The following is a 20055-nucleotide window of genomic DNA, read 5'->3' as shown; positions in this document are numbered from 1 at the left end:
CTTGGCTCCTCCTTATGGTAGATGACCCTTCCTATCTTAGAGTATCTCCATCACCAACAATTGGCCTTCAAGGATGGTTCTTGTCTGTGACTGGCTGGTTTTGTGAATCCTATTACAAAATTAGAGAAGGGATGGGGAGAGATGAGATGGGAGGGGAGAGGAGGAGGAGAGAGGAGAGGAACAAATTTCTAAACATTCCACCTGAGACTGTCCCACAAGCAGGTCTCCGTCTACTGGTGCTCTTTCTCTGGTTGTAAGAGACTTACCTTGCACTTCATGAAGTTCTTGTTTTTTAGCCTTTAACATGATCTCAAGATTTTTGGTCAGATTCTGGGTCAAATCAGGATCTCCAGAAATTGAGAAGGGTACAATGGTCTCCCTGTACTGCTCCAAATCCATCACCCTGGCATGTTCTCGAGCCGTTGAGAAGCTTATGCCTCTCATCATAAGATACATGAGACCCAGAAGCGCCAGCAACTGCAAAAGCAGCAGTTTCCAGTTGCGCCAAGAGAACACTGCCCTTTTGATGAGCATGGCTCGGAACTGCTGGGCGTAGAGAACCCACTACAAGAGAAAGAAGGCGGCATTACAGTGGTCACAGATTTTGATGGAAGTCATTAGCATAAATGTCTTCAGTTGTGTGGTGACAGATGTACAGAAGGAAGAGTGGGGCTGGTAGACCAGATACTCCATCTTTTCTGAAGGCACCTAACTTCATTACTGTGGAAGTCCCCAGAGGGGAGTCACTGTCATTAATGTCACTGTTCATAGAGCCTCTGCAGAACAACATACCCATTCTCTTACGCTAAACATCATTTTTCAGCATTACCTTTTGCATCAAGTTTCTATGGCTACCTTTTAATATCTGGTCTGCAGGATTGCAGAGCACCAGGAAACAGAAGAATAACTTAGTTTACGATTACAATGTGTCCAGTATATTTTTACTTAACCTCTAAGTTCAAAGCAATCCCCCATGGTTAATTAGAAAATGTACATAAATATATAATTTTGTCTACTTTTCAAGCTTTGGGGGCAATATGTAGTTGAGTATGGGTTTGTTTTTCAGTTAAATAATGGAACCCTTTGCTCTAAATACATACCTCTTCAGAAAAGGTACTTGAGAGTCAAAGGAGAACATACTAAGCATACTGAAATTTTAAAATACAATTATTGTATTCTCTCCAACACATAGACATCACATAAGTCAGAGTGGGACAATATCCCTAGTCAACCAATGCGTTCTGAGTAGAAGAAACCACACTGGTGTTATCTTTGAGCAGAAGTACGACAGAGTGTGGTGGGAGAACCCTTTGCTCCCATCACGGTCCCGAAAGGAAGAAGGCAACTTCTGCTTTTAGGATATTAGTTCATATATATATATATATATATATATATATATATATATATATATGTTTCTAGACTATATCTATCTAGACTATATCTAAACTATATATATGTTTCTAGAATGAGAAAAATAAAAAATGTTTTAACACAGTGATCAGCCTTTCTGGACTGACCTGAAAAGTCAGACTTCACCCTCAAAAACTGAAGAAAAACAGGAGAGCAACAGAAATGCCCCATAGTTTATTTGTTTGCATTCAAAGAAGAAAGAGAGAGAGCAGGAGAGGAGGTGGCATAGGGTGGCATCTCACGTCAGACATTACACAGTGCACATGACTATACTCTGCTCCCTGAAACAGCCTCATCCACATTAACTGAGCTTGATCAAAGACAACCGTCCAGTAAATGACAGCGAGGAATCACAACTTGGACTCAAAATTCTAGACACTCATTGTATATAATACCCTATTTCACAAGCTTCCAAATCCCATGGGGAAAACATAAGACGTGTTTCTAGGAAACTTGGACAGATATATCCATGGTCTAAGGATCACTGCTGCATGCCCAGATAAATCAGGAGAGCAACACAACAATGTTAGACAGTGAGGCGTCAGTCCAGTGCTAACACGGGGGTCCTGAGGCACAGCAGCACTCGAGGGAAATGTCTTTCGTATGTGAGGGCAGTGATTGTAATCATTTGTACCAGCATTCTTCAACTCTGAATGAACTAATACTTCTGAAAATGGAAGTAATCCCTATGAGGAGGATCAGCTAGGAAAGTAAAATCTGGGCTGGCAAGATGGCTTAGAGGCTAAACGTGCATGCTGCACCACCTGCTGACCTGGGCAGGAGCTCCAGAACCCACACGGTGCAAGGACAGCACTGACTCCGCGTGTGGATGTGTACATGTGCACACGTGCACACCCACACATAATGAGTAAACACAAGGAATAAAAACAATTCAAATAGATCAGTTTTGCCCCTTCACTATTTCATAACTGAGTAAGAAAATTAAGTGAATTTCCTTATAAGGTTTTCCCTATGTGGATGGGATTGCTCTAAGTACTCCAAAACTTTTCTGAATTCAGCCAATAAAATAAAATGTCATCTTTTATTCCTCCCAAACATACTAGCACTATATTCTTGGTGAAGGTGCTCACCCCAGTATTGAATGAAGAATTAGAGTATCCTCTTGGATAATTTTTTCCATCAAAATTTCTGGGTACATTCATATTCTGGTTGTCTTGACTTGTGCTTTGGTCCGCTGTGGAAGTTGAATGGGCAGCCTTAGTATTCAGATTCAAGTCTTCCAGATTACTGACCCTACAAACAAACATACACACACATACACACACACACACAAACACACATGTGTCAATATATATTAAGAAATAACTTTTAACTATAATATTAGTTCCCTAACTCCTGCCCTTCAAAGAAACATTTTTTAAATGACTGTTCTATACAACACTAACATTAATGATGGGAAACATGCTTTGGGTGTGGGTGTGGGGGGAACACTGAATCTCAGTGGTCAAGAGATTGTCCAGTATGCCTGAGACCTGGGGGTTTAATATCCAGCTTCCCAAAACTTCTGGTGAAAGGCTTTGTGTATGTCAGAAAAGCACTTGGCCACCAAACAACAGCCCCAGCTCCAAGGCACAAAATAAACAAAACATGAACAAAGTTCCAAGACCATGTATTTCTTGTTTTTAGGGTAAAATGGTTATTAAATGCTCTACATTTTACAAAATTATAGTGATAATTGCAGTTTTATTTTATATTTCTAATTCTATAGAAGTCTAATATATGTACGGATTACTTTATAAAGCAAATGAATATATGGTCAATATGCTCTCTTTGGTTGATGGTTTCTATCTGAGAAGTGTGTGTGTGTGTGTGTGTGTGTGTGTGTGTGTGTGTGTGTGTGTGTGTGTGTTAATATAAAGGAGAAATACCATACAGAATAACAGAAACCACAGTATAAGGAAATATTAAGGGCTTCTGGGTCAAAATGGTGCTTTAGAAGCTGCCTCCACATGACAAATGAACAAGCAGAATTGTGAGACCAAAGACTATTCCAAAGACAGGGCACTGGGAATCACAGAGAGCAAATGATGTCACCTAACATGGAGGCAGGGCACAGGTACTCACTTGAAAAAAACCTCATCCATGGTAGTCATGGAGACACCAAAGCCAATGATACCGAGCTCTTCTTGTCTTTTTTCTATTTCTGTGAAAAGTTCTGAAAACCTAAAAGATAACAGAGACAGCATTTGTAAAAACATACATACCCATGTACACAGGTGTGTGAACACACACATATGTATATATCTGTTCTGGGCTGATGTTAATGCATCACTGAAAAGCTTCTGATGTTGATGGGTTTCCATGTCCCTGGCAAATCACAATGTGGGGAAACAGAAGGAAGATACACCAGCAAGTGGTTACAGCAAACTGCTTCCTAGTTCCCTGATAAACCACCATTAGCTTCCTTTATATATTGACTTTCTGCTTTCCCTGCTATTTAGATCTAATTTACTTACTACATGTCATGGCTTCTGTGAAACACTAAAATGAACAGGATAAATATTTGTAAACTAATAAGAAGATATCTAAAACAGAAATAAAAATAATTAGTCCCAGAAGTTAGAGACAAGATGGAAAGTGCGCTTCCCAAATCAGGGAAGTCTTCCGCAATCTTGAACACAGGTGGCTGATGGTGCAAGACTAGGTTCTCTAAAATGTCTTAGACCCTCATTCTTTAAAATCCACTTGCTCCAGGAAATCTTCCATTCTTGAAAGCCTCCGCTGTGCTCTAAGGACTGGCATGGCCACAGGACACAAAATCCATTGTGTAAACCTCAGACAAGTTTCTTATATTTTGAATCAAAGTTGGATACAAACTCCTTTCTCTCAACATCAGAAATAAGGGTAAGTTTTATACATTATTTTAATGTATTTTTCAAGATAGTGATAAGTATGCATATGCTAGTGATAAGTATGCCTATGCACACATTAACAAATGCACAGTGTAGCTTCAAGGTTGTACTAGAAACCCAGCAGTTAGAACTGGTTCATCCTGTGCAGAGATAGGATGAATTTTTAAACCCTTTAATTCAATTCATTCATTCATGTAATGAAAAAATCTCTGGGTATGTGGACGTGTGCGTATTATCAACAATATTCCAGTTTTTACATAGGTGATTTCAAAATAAAATACAATGCTAAGAAAAGACTGTCTATACATATACATGTTAACTACCAAACTCAAAAATGGAAAAAGTCAGAAAAAAAACACAAAAATTACAAATGTCATTTTTATTATTATCATGTTTTGGTCTTTTCACATAAATAGGAAAAACTATTCAAAACTTCTCAGGGAAGCATAAAGATTACAAATACTGAAAAGGACCCGAGCAAAAGACTCAGCTGGACACACAACATAACATAACTCCAAAATCTAATAGAAAACTGTAGTCACCAAAACAGACTATCACAGCCTGAGAGGCCAGCAGAACAGGGCTCCAAAGGAATTCACAGAGTTGGCATGCACTGTGACTTTTATCTGGGGGGTTAGGGAAAAGGACACTCATGCACTCTTGATGGTTTCCTTCAGACTTTTTCTTAATTCTTCTTTTGCATTCTCTACTCTTTATTTTCCTGGTGATCTCTCTCACTCATTCTTGATGCTTTTCTTCTAACTCATACTTACTCTATTTTTATCCTTCCCCATACAGCTTATATATCCCAGGCAAAATCTTTCAAGCAATATAAAAATTACAATGTGGTTACATTCTGTTTTTCAAGTAAATGATTACAACAAATACAAGTTTTAAAAAAAAAGCATGTATTCCATGTCCCTTACATGATTAAACATTTTACAGGTGAAAACAAATTATCCCAAGAACCCACATACATTCATATCCAAGCTACTTGTTATAGATTGACAGTGTATCAAGCAAGGTGTTCTTTTACTGGCAGGCTGTATTTTGCGGTTACAAAGAAAGGACCAGTCACTTTATTTCTTATCTTGAGACGTGATCTTATAAGGAATCTTAAAGAAATCACAAAACTAAACTTTTATACATGAGAAACAATCAGTCAGCTTTAAATCTTTAGGGCACAGACCCACTCATCGATAGTTTATGTCAGAAGGTTAAGGGCAGAAATGGGTCTAAGGAATTAATCATCACCTTTGGTCATCAGTGAATCCTAGTAAGAAAGGCATGCAGATAATGACGATTGGGCTGCTTTGTTCTTCCTCATCCAACTCTGTGCCTTTCTAAAACTTCAGATTTTCTTGTTGGGTTTTTCACCTTCAAACTATTTGACAAAAACATCTTAGTCTAAGTTATTTTCAAAACTTTGTTTTGGTTAGGATATCCTCTGAAACCTGTGAACACATCTCCAAACATTAAGATTAGAAGAATTTAAACTAGCTGGGCTGCTGGGACTCAATTGTTCTTCTAAATCATTAACCTAAGCCACAGTCTCTACAGCTCCTCAGTGGAAACTCATGTGTTCTAGCTGCGGGACACTTCCTTGTTTTATTTTTTCTCATCAAAACTCTAAAGTAGCATTATTATTGTCAATTAGACAGTACAGATTAGGAAGAAATCATCTTCATAATAATCCACAGATAAAAATGCCCTGTAGAAGAGGATGTATCCATGAGATAAACATGCTGTATTATAGGCGGTGAAGATTTCCCACACCCATTCACACCATGCCAGATACCAGAGACAGATAGCAACAGCAAACATGTAAAGGCACAGCAGAAGCAAAAGACATTCTGGGGTCTGTGGGGCAATATTATACAGGCCCCACATTGTATGGTGGCCAAACTCATAGGCCAGTTCATACCTGGCCACACAGAAGGTGGCCACATAGCCTTCCAGATAGGATGCCGCCATCCTAAAAGGATCAGGATATGCTAATTTTGGAGGATGCCTGGGATAGAGATGTTAATTCTGCCTACATGACAGAGCTAGCATACAGAGCACGAAGATAGGAAGACGTGACAAAATGGGCATAGAATAGGTGTGGACGTGACCTCAGACATCCGCCTAGTTACCCAGGAAACAGAATGCTAATGAATTTCCCCCTCAGTTTATGTTTTGGTATAAAGGCTGTTTGGAGAATAAACACAAGGAATTTTCAGGATGTGAACTCAGGATTTCATAATGGATCACTGAGAATTTCCCTCCTGATAGAGCCATGTGAGTTGTCTCAATTATTCCCACACCTCCCCTCTGGTCCAGAGAAATAATTTATGGTCCGGGCTGGCACCAGACCACGACAGGGGTCTGCAGTCTCGGGGTCTTTCCTATCCTAGATTTGCCCACCAGGGATTCGCTTGGTAGGCTGACACCCTGAAGTCAATTGCCATCTGCTGCTCCTCTGACATGTCTACCAGCAACAGATACTGAGCCATGTGACAGGAACAAACCCACACAGCTGACAGGCAATACTTAATGGTGCCCCACAAAGACAAAAACGGTGCCAGGAAAGCAGTTACTCACATGCAGAAGAATTAAACCGAACCTTATCTTATATTGTATGGAACATAATCAGCCTACAATGCCAATAAGGGCTGAATAATAAAATTTTCTTTCAAAAACCAAAAATCACCCCAAATGGATTATATGGAACATAAAATCTGAAAACTGTAAAACAAGCAGAAGGAAACAGAGTAGGACTTCCATGCTGCTGATCTGAACACGTATTTCTTCTTACATAAAATTCAAAAGCATAGCCAACAAGATCACTTATTTTTAAAAAAAAGAGGGATTACATCTAGCTAACAACTTTCTAAATTAATGCTAGAATGAAGTGAAAGACCTGGATAAATCCAGACCCCTCTAGCAGGAAGAAAAGAGCCAAAAATCTAGGCTAGCCGGTTCAGTGACTCTATTCCAGGAGCTGGCTGACCACAAAGTCAGATTATAATCTGAGAACAAGCTTGGGAAACGGGGAGTTACCCCCTTGTGATGATCACTGAGATTTTTGCAATTTTCCAATGATGCCCTCCCTACCCCTTTGGGTTGTGGTTTCTTACCCTAAATACCCCTTCTCCCAGCTACTTGGGGTCGAACTCTCTACCCCTGCATGGGAAATGAGTTTCAGCCCCAGCGTGCTGGTTCCTGTCAATAAACCTCATGTGATTTCAGCAAGGACTGTCTCTCATGAGTTCCTGGGGGGAGGGGGGTCATGTTATCCCAAGACTTGAGTGAGAGTCTCCCCACTCCAGGGGTCTTTCAGAAGAGACAGCTCATATTTTGGGGTAAATATTTGAAGTAGAAGGGACTCATTTATGAAGGAAACAAACAATCCAATCAAAGTGGAACTCATAGATGCTTCTCAAAGGAAGATTTGCAAATTTTTAACATAACCAAAACCCAAGGAAATAAAAATTAAAAACACAGCAAATATCAGACTTGTTAGAACAGCTATTAAGAGAGACAAAGTACATTCTGGAGACATTATGGTGATGGTGACTCTTAACCACTTGTCCTTGGTACAGCAGTACTCACAGGGAAGATCCCAGAAAACTAAAAGTAAAATGTTGTATGATCCAGCCACCGCCTCCTGGTTATAGAGCTAAATAAACAGATCAGCATCTCTAAATGCCTTCGTTTATCACAGCATAACTCAGAGTATCTGAGATACAGGAGAGACATGGTTAAAAAATGCCCTACACTGTGTAAGTGCACAGTGCAGCACCATATGGCCTTTAAGAAGAGGGTCATTCTTCATCCATTCTTCCATTGAAGGGCATCTAGGTTGTCGCGAATTTTGCATGCAAATGGATGGAAATAGAAAACACTATCCTGAGTGAGGTAACCCAGACCCAAAAAGATGAACATGGGATGTACTCACTCATAATTGGTTTCTAGCCATAAATAAAGGACATTGAGCCTATAATTTGTGATCCTAGAGAAGCTAAATAAGAAAGTGAACCCAAAGAAAAACATAGTCATCTGCCTGGATATGGGAAGTAGACAAGATTGCCGGGCAAAAACTGGGAACTTGGAGGTGAGGTGGGATGGGGGTAAGGGGAAAAAGGGTGAGAAAAATGAGAAGAGGAGGATGGGGGGAGCTTGTGGTAATGGGATGGTTGGGATAAAGGAAGGGTGGATATGGGAGCAGGGAAGTATATATCCTAATTAAGGGAGCCATTTTAGGATTGGCAAGAGACTTGACTCTAGAGGGGCTCTCAGGTGTCCAGGGAGATGTCCCCAGCTAGTATCTTGGGCAACTGAGGAGAGGGAACCTGAAGTAACCCTATCCTATAGCCATACTAATGAATATCTTGCATACCACCTTAGAACCTTCATTTGGCGATGGATGGAGATAGAGACAGAGACACACATTGGAGCACCGGACTGAGCTCCCAAGGTCCAAATGAGGAGCAGAAGTAGGGAGAACATGAGCAAGGAAGTCAGGACGGCGAGGAGTGCACCCACCCACTGTGACAGTGGGGCTGATCTATTGGGAGCTCACCAAGGCCAGCTGGATTGGGACTGAATAAGCATGGGATGAAACCGGACTCTCTGAACATGGCAGACAATGAAGGCTGATGAGAAGCCAAAGACAATGGCACTAGGTTTCCATCCTACTGGATGAACTGGCTTTGTGGGAGCCTAGCCTGTTTAGATGCTCACCTTCCTAAACCTGGATGGAGGGGGAAGGACCTTGGACTTCCCACAGGGCAGGGAATCCAGACTGCTCTTCAGACTCGAGAGGGGAGAGGGAGGGGGAACGGAGTGGGGGAGGGGGAGAGAAGTGGGGAGAAGGGGGAGAGGAGTGGGGGAAGGGGGAGAGAAGTGGGATGAGGGGGAGGGAAATGGGAGGCGGGGAGGAGGCGGAAATTCTTTTCAACAAAATAAATAAATGAATGAATAAATAAATAAATAAATAAATGGAGGGTCATTATCCATTTCTGCCCACATATGTCTAGGAGACACTATCATCTGTGAAAAAACACAGACACAGAAAGGCAAATGGCACATGATTTCCTGTATATAAAGGTCTACAACTTAGAACTCACAGAAGTAGAAAGCACAATGGAGGTATCAGAGCCACATGGGAGTGGGGTGGGGATGAGGCTGTTGATCAAAAAGTACAAACTCCCAGTTAGATAGGAGCAATACACATCACTGATCCTAGCACAGATGGCAATTATAAATTTCATGCGTTGTACACTTTTATATGCTTTTTCTGCAAAAATAAGTATATGAGGTAATGCATTTATTATTTGATCATTCTGTAACATAAGCATTTATCAAAGCTTCACAATGTAACTTAGACATTATATATTATATATGTGTACTAAAAATCGTAAGAAAACATTAAGAACCCCCCTTTTTTGTTTTTTTGTTTTTGGTTTGTTTTTTCTTTGAGACAAGGTTTCCCTGTGTAACGGTCCTAGCTGTCCTGGAACTAGCTCTTGTAGACAAGGCTGGCCGCGAACTCCCAGGGATTCATCTGCCTTTGCGTCCTGAGTGTTGGGATTAAAGATGTGCACCACCACTGCCCAGCCAAGCAACCTTTTTATAGAGCAATATAAATTCACTTGTCTCTACTCAGCAAGAAGAAGAAACATCATTATAGTGCCCTATCTTATCATTAAGTAATCCCAGTTTCAATGCTTGCCCATAAAGGTCTATGGACACTACCTTTGTGGCTTCCTTCTGTATAATTAGCGACAACTTAGAAAGCAAATGCTCTTACTAGTATGTCTCGAAAGGCAAGTAGCAAGGATCTATTTGCCAAGCCTGAGGAAGCTGAGAAAGGTCGCTGTGCAGCCTTTCTGGATCCTTACCTGTGTGTGTACTCCTTTGGCAGGATAAACGACAATTCAGCTGCAACATTCATCTCCATCTCAGCAGTTGGTATGTAATTCTTAATCAACTCGGAGAGTTTTTCAACATCACATTCAAGAGTCTTCACCATGACTAGGTGATATCCCACACCTGAAAGTTTCCATTTGGATGATCAAACACAGGGCCTTAACGCCTTGACAAGCATGTGCTCTACCACTGAGCTATATCTCCAACACTCTTTTTATTCTGTAAATTGTACTTAGTTATGTGTGAGGTGTATGGGGCTATGGAATGTTGTGTGTGAACATATGGAGATGTTGCAGGTGTCTTTGTCAACTGGGCCTCCATATTCTTATTTTTTTGAAAAAGAGTCTCTCACTGAACCTAGAAGTCCCCAGTTTGGCTGGACTGCCTGGTCAGAAAGGTGCAGGGATCCTCCTGTCTCCCTCCATCCTCCCATCACCGCAGTCACAGGGGCAGACCATCATGCCCTGCCTTTTACTGGAGACCCCAACTCAGATCCTCACGCTTGCGTGGCACCAACTCTACCCACTGAACAGCTCCCTAGGTCCTCTGCACTTCTGGAGACAACATCCCCCTAAATTGCCAAGGCTGGATTAGAATTCACTGTGTAACCCAAGCAGTCCTTCAACTCACAATTCTCCTGCCTCGGCCTCTTGGATTGCTAGAATTACAGGCCTGTATCACTAGGCCTGGAAATAATTTAGTCTTACTAATCAGATTGCATACTCACTCAAGTCAAGGCTATTTGATCCTACTTTTCATCTATTTCTTGTCCATTAAGTTCTGATTGATGCGGTGCTGCATTTGAGGAATAGTTCAGGAACATTAACTAGAAAGGGTTTAGCTCACACAGCAGGGATTTGGTACCAATGTTCAAATGACAAAACAATGTCAAATATCAGTGTGGTCATTGACTTTCTTCCCTATAAGCATCCATCAATCAATGTATTAATCTGTGTCCCTATGACAAATTATCAGTTATTATCAGACATGTGAAAGAAATAAATATAATGATTATGTTCATTGGTTCAATAAGGAGCATCTTCCAAGTCAGAATATGCTTATTGGGTCAGAATGGAAAAAAATGAATAGATAGGTGATGTATGAATTATATCCAGAAATGAGGACCAAAATACTTTGTATCTAATGCAATAGAACTTAGGTCTTTTTAGAGAAAAAAAAATGAAATTGACGTTGGAAATGTTTTTTTGAGACAGGGTCTCCCTATGTAGAGCTTCCAACTCATTGTTCTACCCTGCCTCAGCCTACCATGCACACAGTCACAGGCACACACCACCATGCCTAGCTAAGAGGACGTCACTACAGCACCAGTATCCAAAGATTCAAATAGACGGACCATATAATTTCTTCAGGAAAAGTGAAGAGCCACAGCACTTCAGGGTCCCCATGACTAGGATGGCAATGCGGTCACCAAGCACATCAGCTTCATCCATGTGGTGTGTGGTCAGCAAGATGGTACGGTTCTCTTTATATTGCTGAAGTAAGTCCCAGGTGGCCCTCCTTGAGACTGGATCCATGCCAGATGTTGGCTCATCGAGTATCACCACCTAGAGACAAGGATAAGTAACCGTGGCTCTATTTACTGTGCGCTTGCTGGATGTGGGATAACCCACTGTACATAGGGGGCATATTTAAGCAAAGATACAGACTCTAGCCTACCCTAGGATGGATAACTGATAAATCATGGACTGTCACACCTATGACCACATTATGTAAGCTACATTAATAATAGGAAGCCCCTCTCCTTACATTTGGGAGAGCTGAATTTGTGCCTGCTTTTGTGTTTGAATCTGGAGGAGTAAAGACCTATTTTAATTTTATTTCTTACTGTGTGTTTACATGTGTGGATGTCAGAGATTGATGTCCAATGTCTTCTTTAATCACTCTGCATCTTCTCTTTTGAGACAGGGTCTCACACTGAACCCAGAAGCCATCGATGAGCTGGGCTGGTTGGACAGCAAGCTCTGGGGATCTGCTTGTCTCCATGACATAATCTCTGCTTTAAGATTATAGACGCCCACAGGCATGCCTGGCTCTTACCTGGGTGCTGGGGATCTGGAGGCAGGTGTCCACGTGCTCCACAGGGACTTTGGAACCATCTTGCCAGCCCCACAGGAACCCGTTCTAACTGTTATTTACCTTGGTGTCCCCTATAAGAGCTATGATGATTGAGAGTTTGCGCTTCATCCCTCCACTCAGATTCTTGGACATTGTATCACTTTTATGCAGCAGGTCAAAAGCAGTGAGCATCCTGCGAATTTCACTGGTTCTTTTATTTGAAGGCATTCCTTTTATCTAAAAAGAAGAATCAACGTTTATATAGTGGTTTTAACTTTGTGCTTAGAACATTCTTACATTAGGACTTTAACAGAGCTGTCTGCATACGCTCGCCCTTCTTGTTGCTTCCAGCAGGAACTTTTGATGAAGGCAGAACTGCAGGTCCTTGCTCACACTGCCTGGAGGATGTGAAGAGTGCAGAAAGGAAGTGCTTACCACACAGTAGAAATCAAGGTGTTCTGACACAGTCAGCATCGGGAACAACAGGTCATCCTGGGGACACAAGCCCAAGCTTTTCCTAACTTCAACCATGTCCGTTGAGATGTCATATCCACCAATGTAGACCTTTCCTCTGGTAGGAAGATACAAACCTACAATTAAGCAAAGACAAGGCAGGGCTTAGCGTCAGCAAGGGCGCATGACATGCTGCTCCCTAGAGCTGAGCCTACAGAGTCTATGGATCATGCAAAAGCAAGAATGTCTCCCACAGAGATACACAGTGTCAATGGCCATGATCTGACAATGATGGAGAAAGAAATTACTTTTCCTTTTTGTTTAATTTTTATATCTTTATTGAAAATAGTTTGGTTTTGGAATTAAGATGTAATTACAGCATTTTCTCCCTTCCCCCAACCCCTCCCATTTACCTCCCTTTACTCTCAATTTTGTGACCTCTTTTTTAATTGCTGATAAGTAGGTATACATGTATTTCAGATATGTAAATACAACCTTCCCAGTCTATATAATGTATGGCTAATTAGGAGGTTCTTCCCTGAGGACTGACTCTCTCTGTCTCTCTCTGTCTCTGTCTCTGTCTCTCTCTCTCTCTCTCTCTCTCTCTCTCTCTCTCTCTCTCTCTCTCTCTCTCTCTCTCTCTCCCCTCCATCCCTTAGTTGCCTGAAGTTCTCTGTGGATGGTTGGGGCCCTGTGAGATTCCCCTTTCACATTAGGATGTCTACTAGTATCCTCCTTGCTTGGGTCTTCTTTGGGAAGTCATGTCATTGAGATTTCATGGGTGTAGCTTCCATGACATTTCTAGGAGACACAATTCAGAGTAGACTTCATATCCCTCTAGCTCTTACAATCTTTCCACACCTTCTTCCTTGATGTTCCCTGAGCCTTAGGTGAAGGGGGTGTGTTGTAGATGTATCAGCTGAGCTAGGCACCACACATTTGCTTTCTGAATTTTGGTCAGTTGTAATTTTCTGCAGATGAGAGACATCCCTTCACAGTTGTCTTTCTGGGTCTCTGTTACCTCACTCAGTACAGTGCAACATGCATGATTTCAGGGGTTTGTTGTTGTTATTTTTACAGCTGAGTAGTATTCCATGGTGTATAGGTACTGGATTTTCATTATCCATTCATCAGTTGAAGGATATTTAGGTTGTTCCTATTTCCTAGCTATTGTGATTAAAGCAGCAATAAACATGACTGTGCAACTATTTTTGGAGTAGAATATTGAGTCCTTGGGGGCATATACCAAGGGGTTAAATAACTGGGCCAGACAATGCATTCATGTTTAGCCTTTGGAGAATTCTCTGATTTTATAGGGACCGAAGCAATTTGCAATATCCAATTAACAGACTTGAAGACTAATTGCATATTAGTCTTCTTTCAAATGTTTAGCTGGAAAAGATTCTTTTCCACTCTATGGGCATCCTTTTCACTTGAGTTTCTTCCTTTTATATACAGAAGCATTTTCGTTTTACGATGTCCCATTTATCAGTTGTTGCCCTTAATTCCAGGACAAATGGAGTCCTATTTAGAAAGTCCTTTTCTAGACCTGCATCATATAGGGTACTGTCTTCTTCCACCAGCTTCATGTTTCACATTAAGATGGTTGATTTGGAGTTAGCTTTTGTGTTTGGTGATAGGTGATGGCTCTAATTGCATTCTTCTTCATGTGGACATACACTTTTCTAAGCACCATTCACTGAAGATGCTTTCTTTTGTCTAACATGTTTTTGGCAACTTTGTCAAATATCAGATGGCTGTATCTACTTGTACTCATGTTTTTTGAATCTTCAGTTTTGTTCACTTTCAAATTTGTTCACATGAACTCACAAAAGCACATGTCTGCTTTTGTGCCAGTACCATGTTGTCTTTATTCCTATGGCTCTGCAATCTATCTTCATGTCTAGAATGTAAATCTCTCCAGCACTGTTCGCTTTACTCAGAATTATTTTAGTTATCCAGATTTTTTTGTGCTTCCATGCAAATCTTAGGATAGTTTTTCTATTTCTTTGAAGAATGAGATGGGAATTTTAAATGACATTATATTGAATCTGAAAATGGCTTTGGTAGAATGGCCATTTTCACAATATTAATTCCATCAGTCCATGAGCCTGTGATGTCTCTCCATTTTCTAGTGTCTTTATCTCTTTATTCCAAGGTTTAAGATTGTCACTGCAGATGGCCGTCACCTCCTTGCTCAGGTTTATTCATTGCTATTTATTGTAAATCGGAGTGTGTCCATGATCTCCTACTCATTGTTGGGGCACAGGAAAGCTATCCATTTGTGTGTGTGTTGAGTCTGTGTCTACCATGTTATTGGAATTGTTCATAGTTTTTTAGAAATTTTCTGGTAGAATTTTTGAAATCTCTTATGTATATTATCATCTGTAAATAGAGACAGTTTGACTCCTTTTCCCCTGTTTTTATCTGTCTAATTCACTTCTCTTTCCTTATTTCTCTGACTAGTGCTTTGAGCACAATATTGAAAAGTTAGAATAATTGAATGTTCTGTCTTGTTCCTGACTTCAGTGAGATTGATTTAATTGTTTTTCATTTGGAATGATGTTAGTTGTAGGTTTCTCATCTACAGCTTTTTAAAATTTATTTTATTGAGCTCTACACTTTTCTCTGCTCCCCTCCCTGCCTCTCTCCTCCCCTTCAACCCTCCCCCAAGATCCTCATGCTCCCATTTTACTCAGGAGATCTTGTCTTTTTCTACTACCCATGTAGATTAGATCTATGTATGTCTCTCTTAGGGTCCTCATTGTTGTCTAGGTTCTCTGGGATTGTGATTTGTGCACTGGTTTTCTTTATGTTTAAAAACCACTTATGAGTGAGTTCACATGATAATTGTCTTTTTGGGTCTGGGTTACCTCACTCAATATGATATTTTCTAGCCCCATCCATTTTCCTGCAAAATTCAAGATGTCATTATTTTCTCTGTTGTGTAGTACTCCATTGTGTAAATGTACATTTTCCTTATCCATTCTTTGGTTGAGGGGCATTTAAGCTGTTTCCATGTTCTAGCTATGACAAACAATACTTTTATGAACATAGTTGAGCACATGTCCTTGTGACACGATTGAGCATCCTTTGGATATATACCCAAAAATGGTATTATTACTGGGTCTTGAGGAAGGCTGTTTCCTAATTTCCTGAGAAATCACCACACTGACATCCAAAGGGGCTATACCAGCTTGCATTCCGACCAGCAATGCAGGAGTGTTCCCTTTACCCCACAACCTCTCCAGCCTAAGTTCTCATCAGTGTTTTTGATCTTGGCCATTCTTACAGGTGTAAGAAGGAATTTCAGAGTTGTTTTGGATTTGCATTTCTCTGATGATTAAGGATGTTGAACATTTCCTTAAGTGTCTTTCATCCATTTTAGATTCCTCTGTTGAGAGTTTTCTGTTTAGGTCTGTACTCCATTTTTTTTATTGGATTATTTGTTCTTTTGATGACCAATTTCTTGAGCTCTTTGTATATTTTGGAGATCGGTCCTCTGTGTGATGTGGGTTAGTGAAGATCTTTTCTGTAGGCTGTAGTTTTGTCTTGTTGACCATGTCCTTTGCTTTACAGAAGCTTTTCAGTTTCAGGAGGTCCCATTTATTAACTGTTTCTCTCAGTGTCTGTGCTACTGGGGTTATATTAACAGCTTTTATTATGTTAAGATATGTTCTCTCTAGTCCTAGTCTCCCTAGGATTTTATCATGAAGCTGTGTTGAATTTTGCTGAAAGTTTATTCTGCAACTACCGAGATGATTATGCAATTTTGGTCTTTAAGTCCATTTATGAAGTTTATTATATTTATTGACTTGCATATGCTGTACTACCCCCAAATCTCTAGGCTAAATCCAACTTGGTCATGCTGTAAAATATTTTTGATGTATGTGTGTATTTGGTCTGCAAGCATTTTATTGGGTATTTTAAATTCTATGTTAAGCAAGGATATTGGTCTGGGGCTTTTGTTTTTGTTCGCTGTTGTGTCTTTACTTGATTTGGATATTACAGTAATATTTCTTTCATAGAGCCAGTTTGAGAGTGCTCCTTCTGTTTCTAATTTTTAAAATATTTTAAGAAAGATTGGATGTAAATTTTCTTTGAAAGCCTAATAGAATTCTTCTGTGAACCTATCCTGGACTTTACTTTTTCTTTTATTTTTAAGCTGGAGGGCTTTGAATTACTCTCTCAATCTCCTCATTTGCTTTCAGTCTGTTTACATTGTCGACGTCTTCTTGGCTTAATTTTGGTGGATTGACTTAATTTAGAAATTTGTACTTTTTTAAAAAGACTTTTCAAATATCCTGTTATGATATTCTGTATTCTGTGGACTCTGTTGTAATGTTTCCTTGCTCGTTTCTGATTCTGTTCATTTGGGTCCTCTAATTCTTTTATAATTGGGCCAATATCCTGCCAATCTTATTTATTTTTTCAGGGTACCAGACTTTAGGCTTATTTATTTTTTGTATTATTTACTTTGTTTCATTGATTTTGGCTCAGACTTTATTAATTCCTGCTGTCTACTGAGTTTGGGTTTGGTTTGTTCTTGCTTTTGAACTTTTGAGTTGCATCACTAAGCCATTTATTTAAGAGAAGTATTCAGTAAATGTTACCTTTCCTGGGAAAGCTGGGGTATAGGTCAGTTGTACCTCTAGGATGCAGGTACAGCCACCAGGAACCTGGAACGTTACATCATTGGTAAATGTAGATAACATCTACTTACATTTTTATAGGAAGTAGATTCAAAAGATCCTGATCGAGACCAAATAGAAAGTAGTCTAAACATGTTTCTTTTCCAGCTCTGTATTTATCATATCATATGATTATTCAATTAATTTATCTTTTTAAGTTTAAATTTATTTTTTAACACATAAAACATAACATTGTCTGCATTAGTTAATGGTGAGCCATGTGATCCTCCAAATGCATGAATGAATGCATTATATAATGCTGGAAGCTTTCAGAATCCTCTCCTCCAGACTTTTTAACATATGGGAACTACTGCGAGCAATACAGGTGCTTTCTTTCTGCACAATAACATACTAGGACTTCTTATTCTTAACTCAGTAACCATTAATCCAATATCTCCATCCATCCCTTCCCATTGTTCTCCACACTCACGTAATCACAATTCTATCTCAACTTCTACGGTAACAATTTTTATTCCATATGCAAATTTAACTGTACAGTTTTTGTCTTGTCTGTGTTTCATTTGATTTTTCCATTTCTGTCTACATTGTCACAAAAGACAGAGCTTCCATTCTTTTTATGGCTAAATAGTATTCCATTTTGTATCATATTTTCTTTATCTATTCATTGACTGATAAAACCCTAAGTTGCTTCTTTTCCTTGGCTATATCCATCCAGACTCTCCTTCAAAGATATCTCCACATGACCAATACAGCGTGAGTCTGAAAATAATAACCTTCCCTGCAGGAAATGTGCAAAGGTCTCCTTCGAAGTAAAAGGAAAGATCATGTGACAATCATTCAAATCCTCACACAGTGGCTACATATTAGTCAAGTCCACAGGTGCTGAAATCAAACTGGTGATAGATAGTCAGTGGCTGGAAAGATGGGACATTAATCAGAAAGTGACGGTTGAGAGTTAGAGGCTTCCTTTAGGGCAACTGCTACACAACAGTATGAGTGTACCAAAGCCACTTAACTGTATGCTTGAAATGGTGACTTTTGCCAAACTTACCTAAAAAAAAATACCACCGTTTAGAGAAGTTAACAAATCGTGATCCTCACCTCAAATACTTCGGATCTAATGATGGAAGTAAAGGAATGAACAAAGGTGTCATGTGGTTAATAAGCCCTGCATGCGTCTGCTGAGCACTCTGTGAGGGACCATTCTTGTCACTGGGGCACACTGGTTACCAAACAGGCTAGAGTTAACAGTTATCAGTGAGGAGATGTGGAGACCATCTTAGAGCTGGGCTTTCATAGATGAGTAGAAAAATCTAAAGTGTGAGGAGAGGCATGACCAGTTAAGGGAATTTGTGAGGATATAGACACAAAGAGGTGCCTCTTGCATCCGGAGTCAACAAGTGTATTTGCTTCATGTCTGGTGTAACAAATTATCACAGACTTGGTAGCCAAAGCCAGATTTATTTAGGTATAGAAGCCTAAAGTCAATGACGCTAGGCCATAAAGATCTTTAGAAAAGCATGACTACAATAGAAGCTCAAGAAGAAACTGGTCTGTTTTTGGTTTTTATTTTACTTTTGGGGGACCCATCACCAAGCTCCCAAATAAACATATGAAGTTTTATTCTTTTTATAAATGCCCAGGCATAGCTTGATTTGTTTCTTCCTAGCTTTTCTTAAATTAAACTATCCCACCTTCCTTTTGCCTGTGGGTTTCTACCTTTCTCCACACTATTTCACTTTCTTTACTTCTTACTCCATGGCTGGGTGGGTGGCTGGGTGGCAGCCCCTGGTGTCTTCCTCTCCTTTTCCTTCTCTCACTCCTTCCTCCTCTCCTTCTTTTCTATTTATTCTCTATGCCTGGTAGTCCCACACATTTCTCTCTGCGGCCTAGCTATCGGCCACTCAGCTCTCTATTAAAATACAGGTGTTTTAGGCTTCACAGCTTCACAGAGCTAAACAAATGCAACATGAAAGAATGCAATGTATCTTTGCATCATTAAACACATATTCCACAGCATAAATGGATGTAACACATCCATTACAAATAATAGTCCACCACACTGGCCCCTTGGTTTAACAATGCTGCAGTGGCTTGTGGCGGTGTTGGCCCCTCTTCCGCCGCCACCGTTGCACCGCCAGCTCTCTTGTGCATCCTCTTCCACTCTACCTCGCCCTCACAAGGCACTAGCCACTGCGTTGTCCTTAAGGACATTTGAAAATCTCTGCCTTATAAAGCAACTGGGACAGGTTCTGAGACAAAGACAAATCTTTGTGCACACTTGTCATGTACATGTAACACATGAGTGTGTTCCAAAACAGCAGATACAGGCACATTCGGGGAGTGGTAGGCAGTCCGGCCCCGCTGTCAGCCATGACAGTGATTCCTTCACAGTTCACAAAGAGTGCCCTTAAGCAGAGGTTTTCCAGCTGAGGTTCAGGGGAGATTCGACAACATTCAGTCTGCCTCAGTCACTGTTACGGAAGCCCAACCCACCTGGCATGCGCTAGAGATTTCAGGCCTGGCCTGTTCTTTCTGCCATTCCTCATTCTTTTCCTCTTCTCTGGTCACGTGGCAGTCTCATGCTCTTGTCCCCAGACTCTGTATGTCCTTTTAATGCACCTCACTCTTTCTGTTTATGGTTTTTGCCATCTTTCCCCAAACTCAGATTTCATTCC

At 40.3% G+C, this 20055-nt stretch overlaps 1 protein-coding gene across 1 annotated transcript in view; it reads right to left on the bottom strand.

The window, feature by feature from the left end:
• Positions 1-20055, bottom strand: part of LOC142849640 (phospholipid-transporting ATPase ABCA3-like) — a 100349-nt gene that overhangs the window by 37886 nt on the left and 42408 nt on the right. Inside the window, exons 13-19 of the mRNA XM_075972070.1 lie at positions 12708-12862; positions 12354-12509; positions 11551-11761; positions 10169-10319; positions 3496-3594; positions 2502-2664; positions 267-564 (exon numbers count right to left, since the gene is read on the bottom strand). Of these exons, the coding sequence (XP_075828185.1) occupies positions 267-564; positions 2502-2664; positions 3496-3594; positions 10169-10319; positions 11551-11761; positions 12354-12509; positions 12708-12862 (1233 nt within the window). The remainder of the gene's footprint in view (positions 1-266; positions 565-2501; positions 2665-3495; positions 3595-10168; positions 10320-11550; positions 11762-12353; positions 12510-12707; positions 12863-20055) is intronic.

This window comes from Microtus pennsylvanicus, chromosome 5 (assembly GCF_037038515.1).
Source record: "Microtus pennsylvanicus isolate mMicPen1 chromosome 5, mMicPen1.hap1, whole genome shotgun sequence".
Classification (NCBI taxonomy): Eukaryota; Metazoa; Chordata; class Mammalia; order Rodentia; family Cricetidae; genus Microtus; species Microtus pennsylvanicus.
Note: the sequence above shows the minus strand (reverse complement) of the source record. Positions and strands in the feature narration are given on the sequence as shown.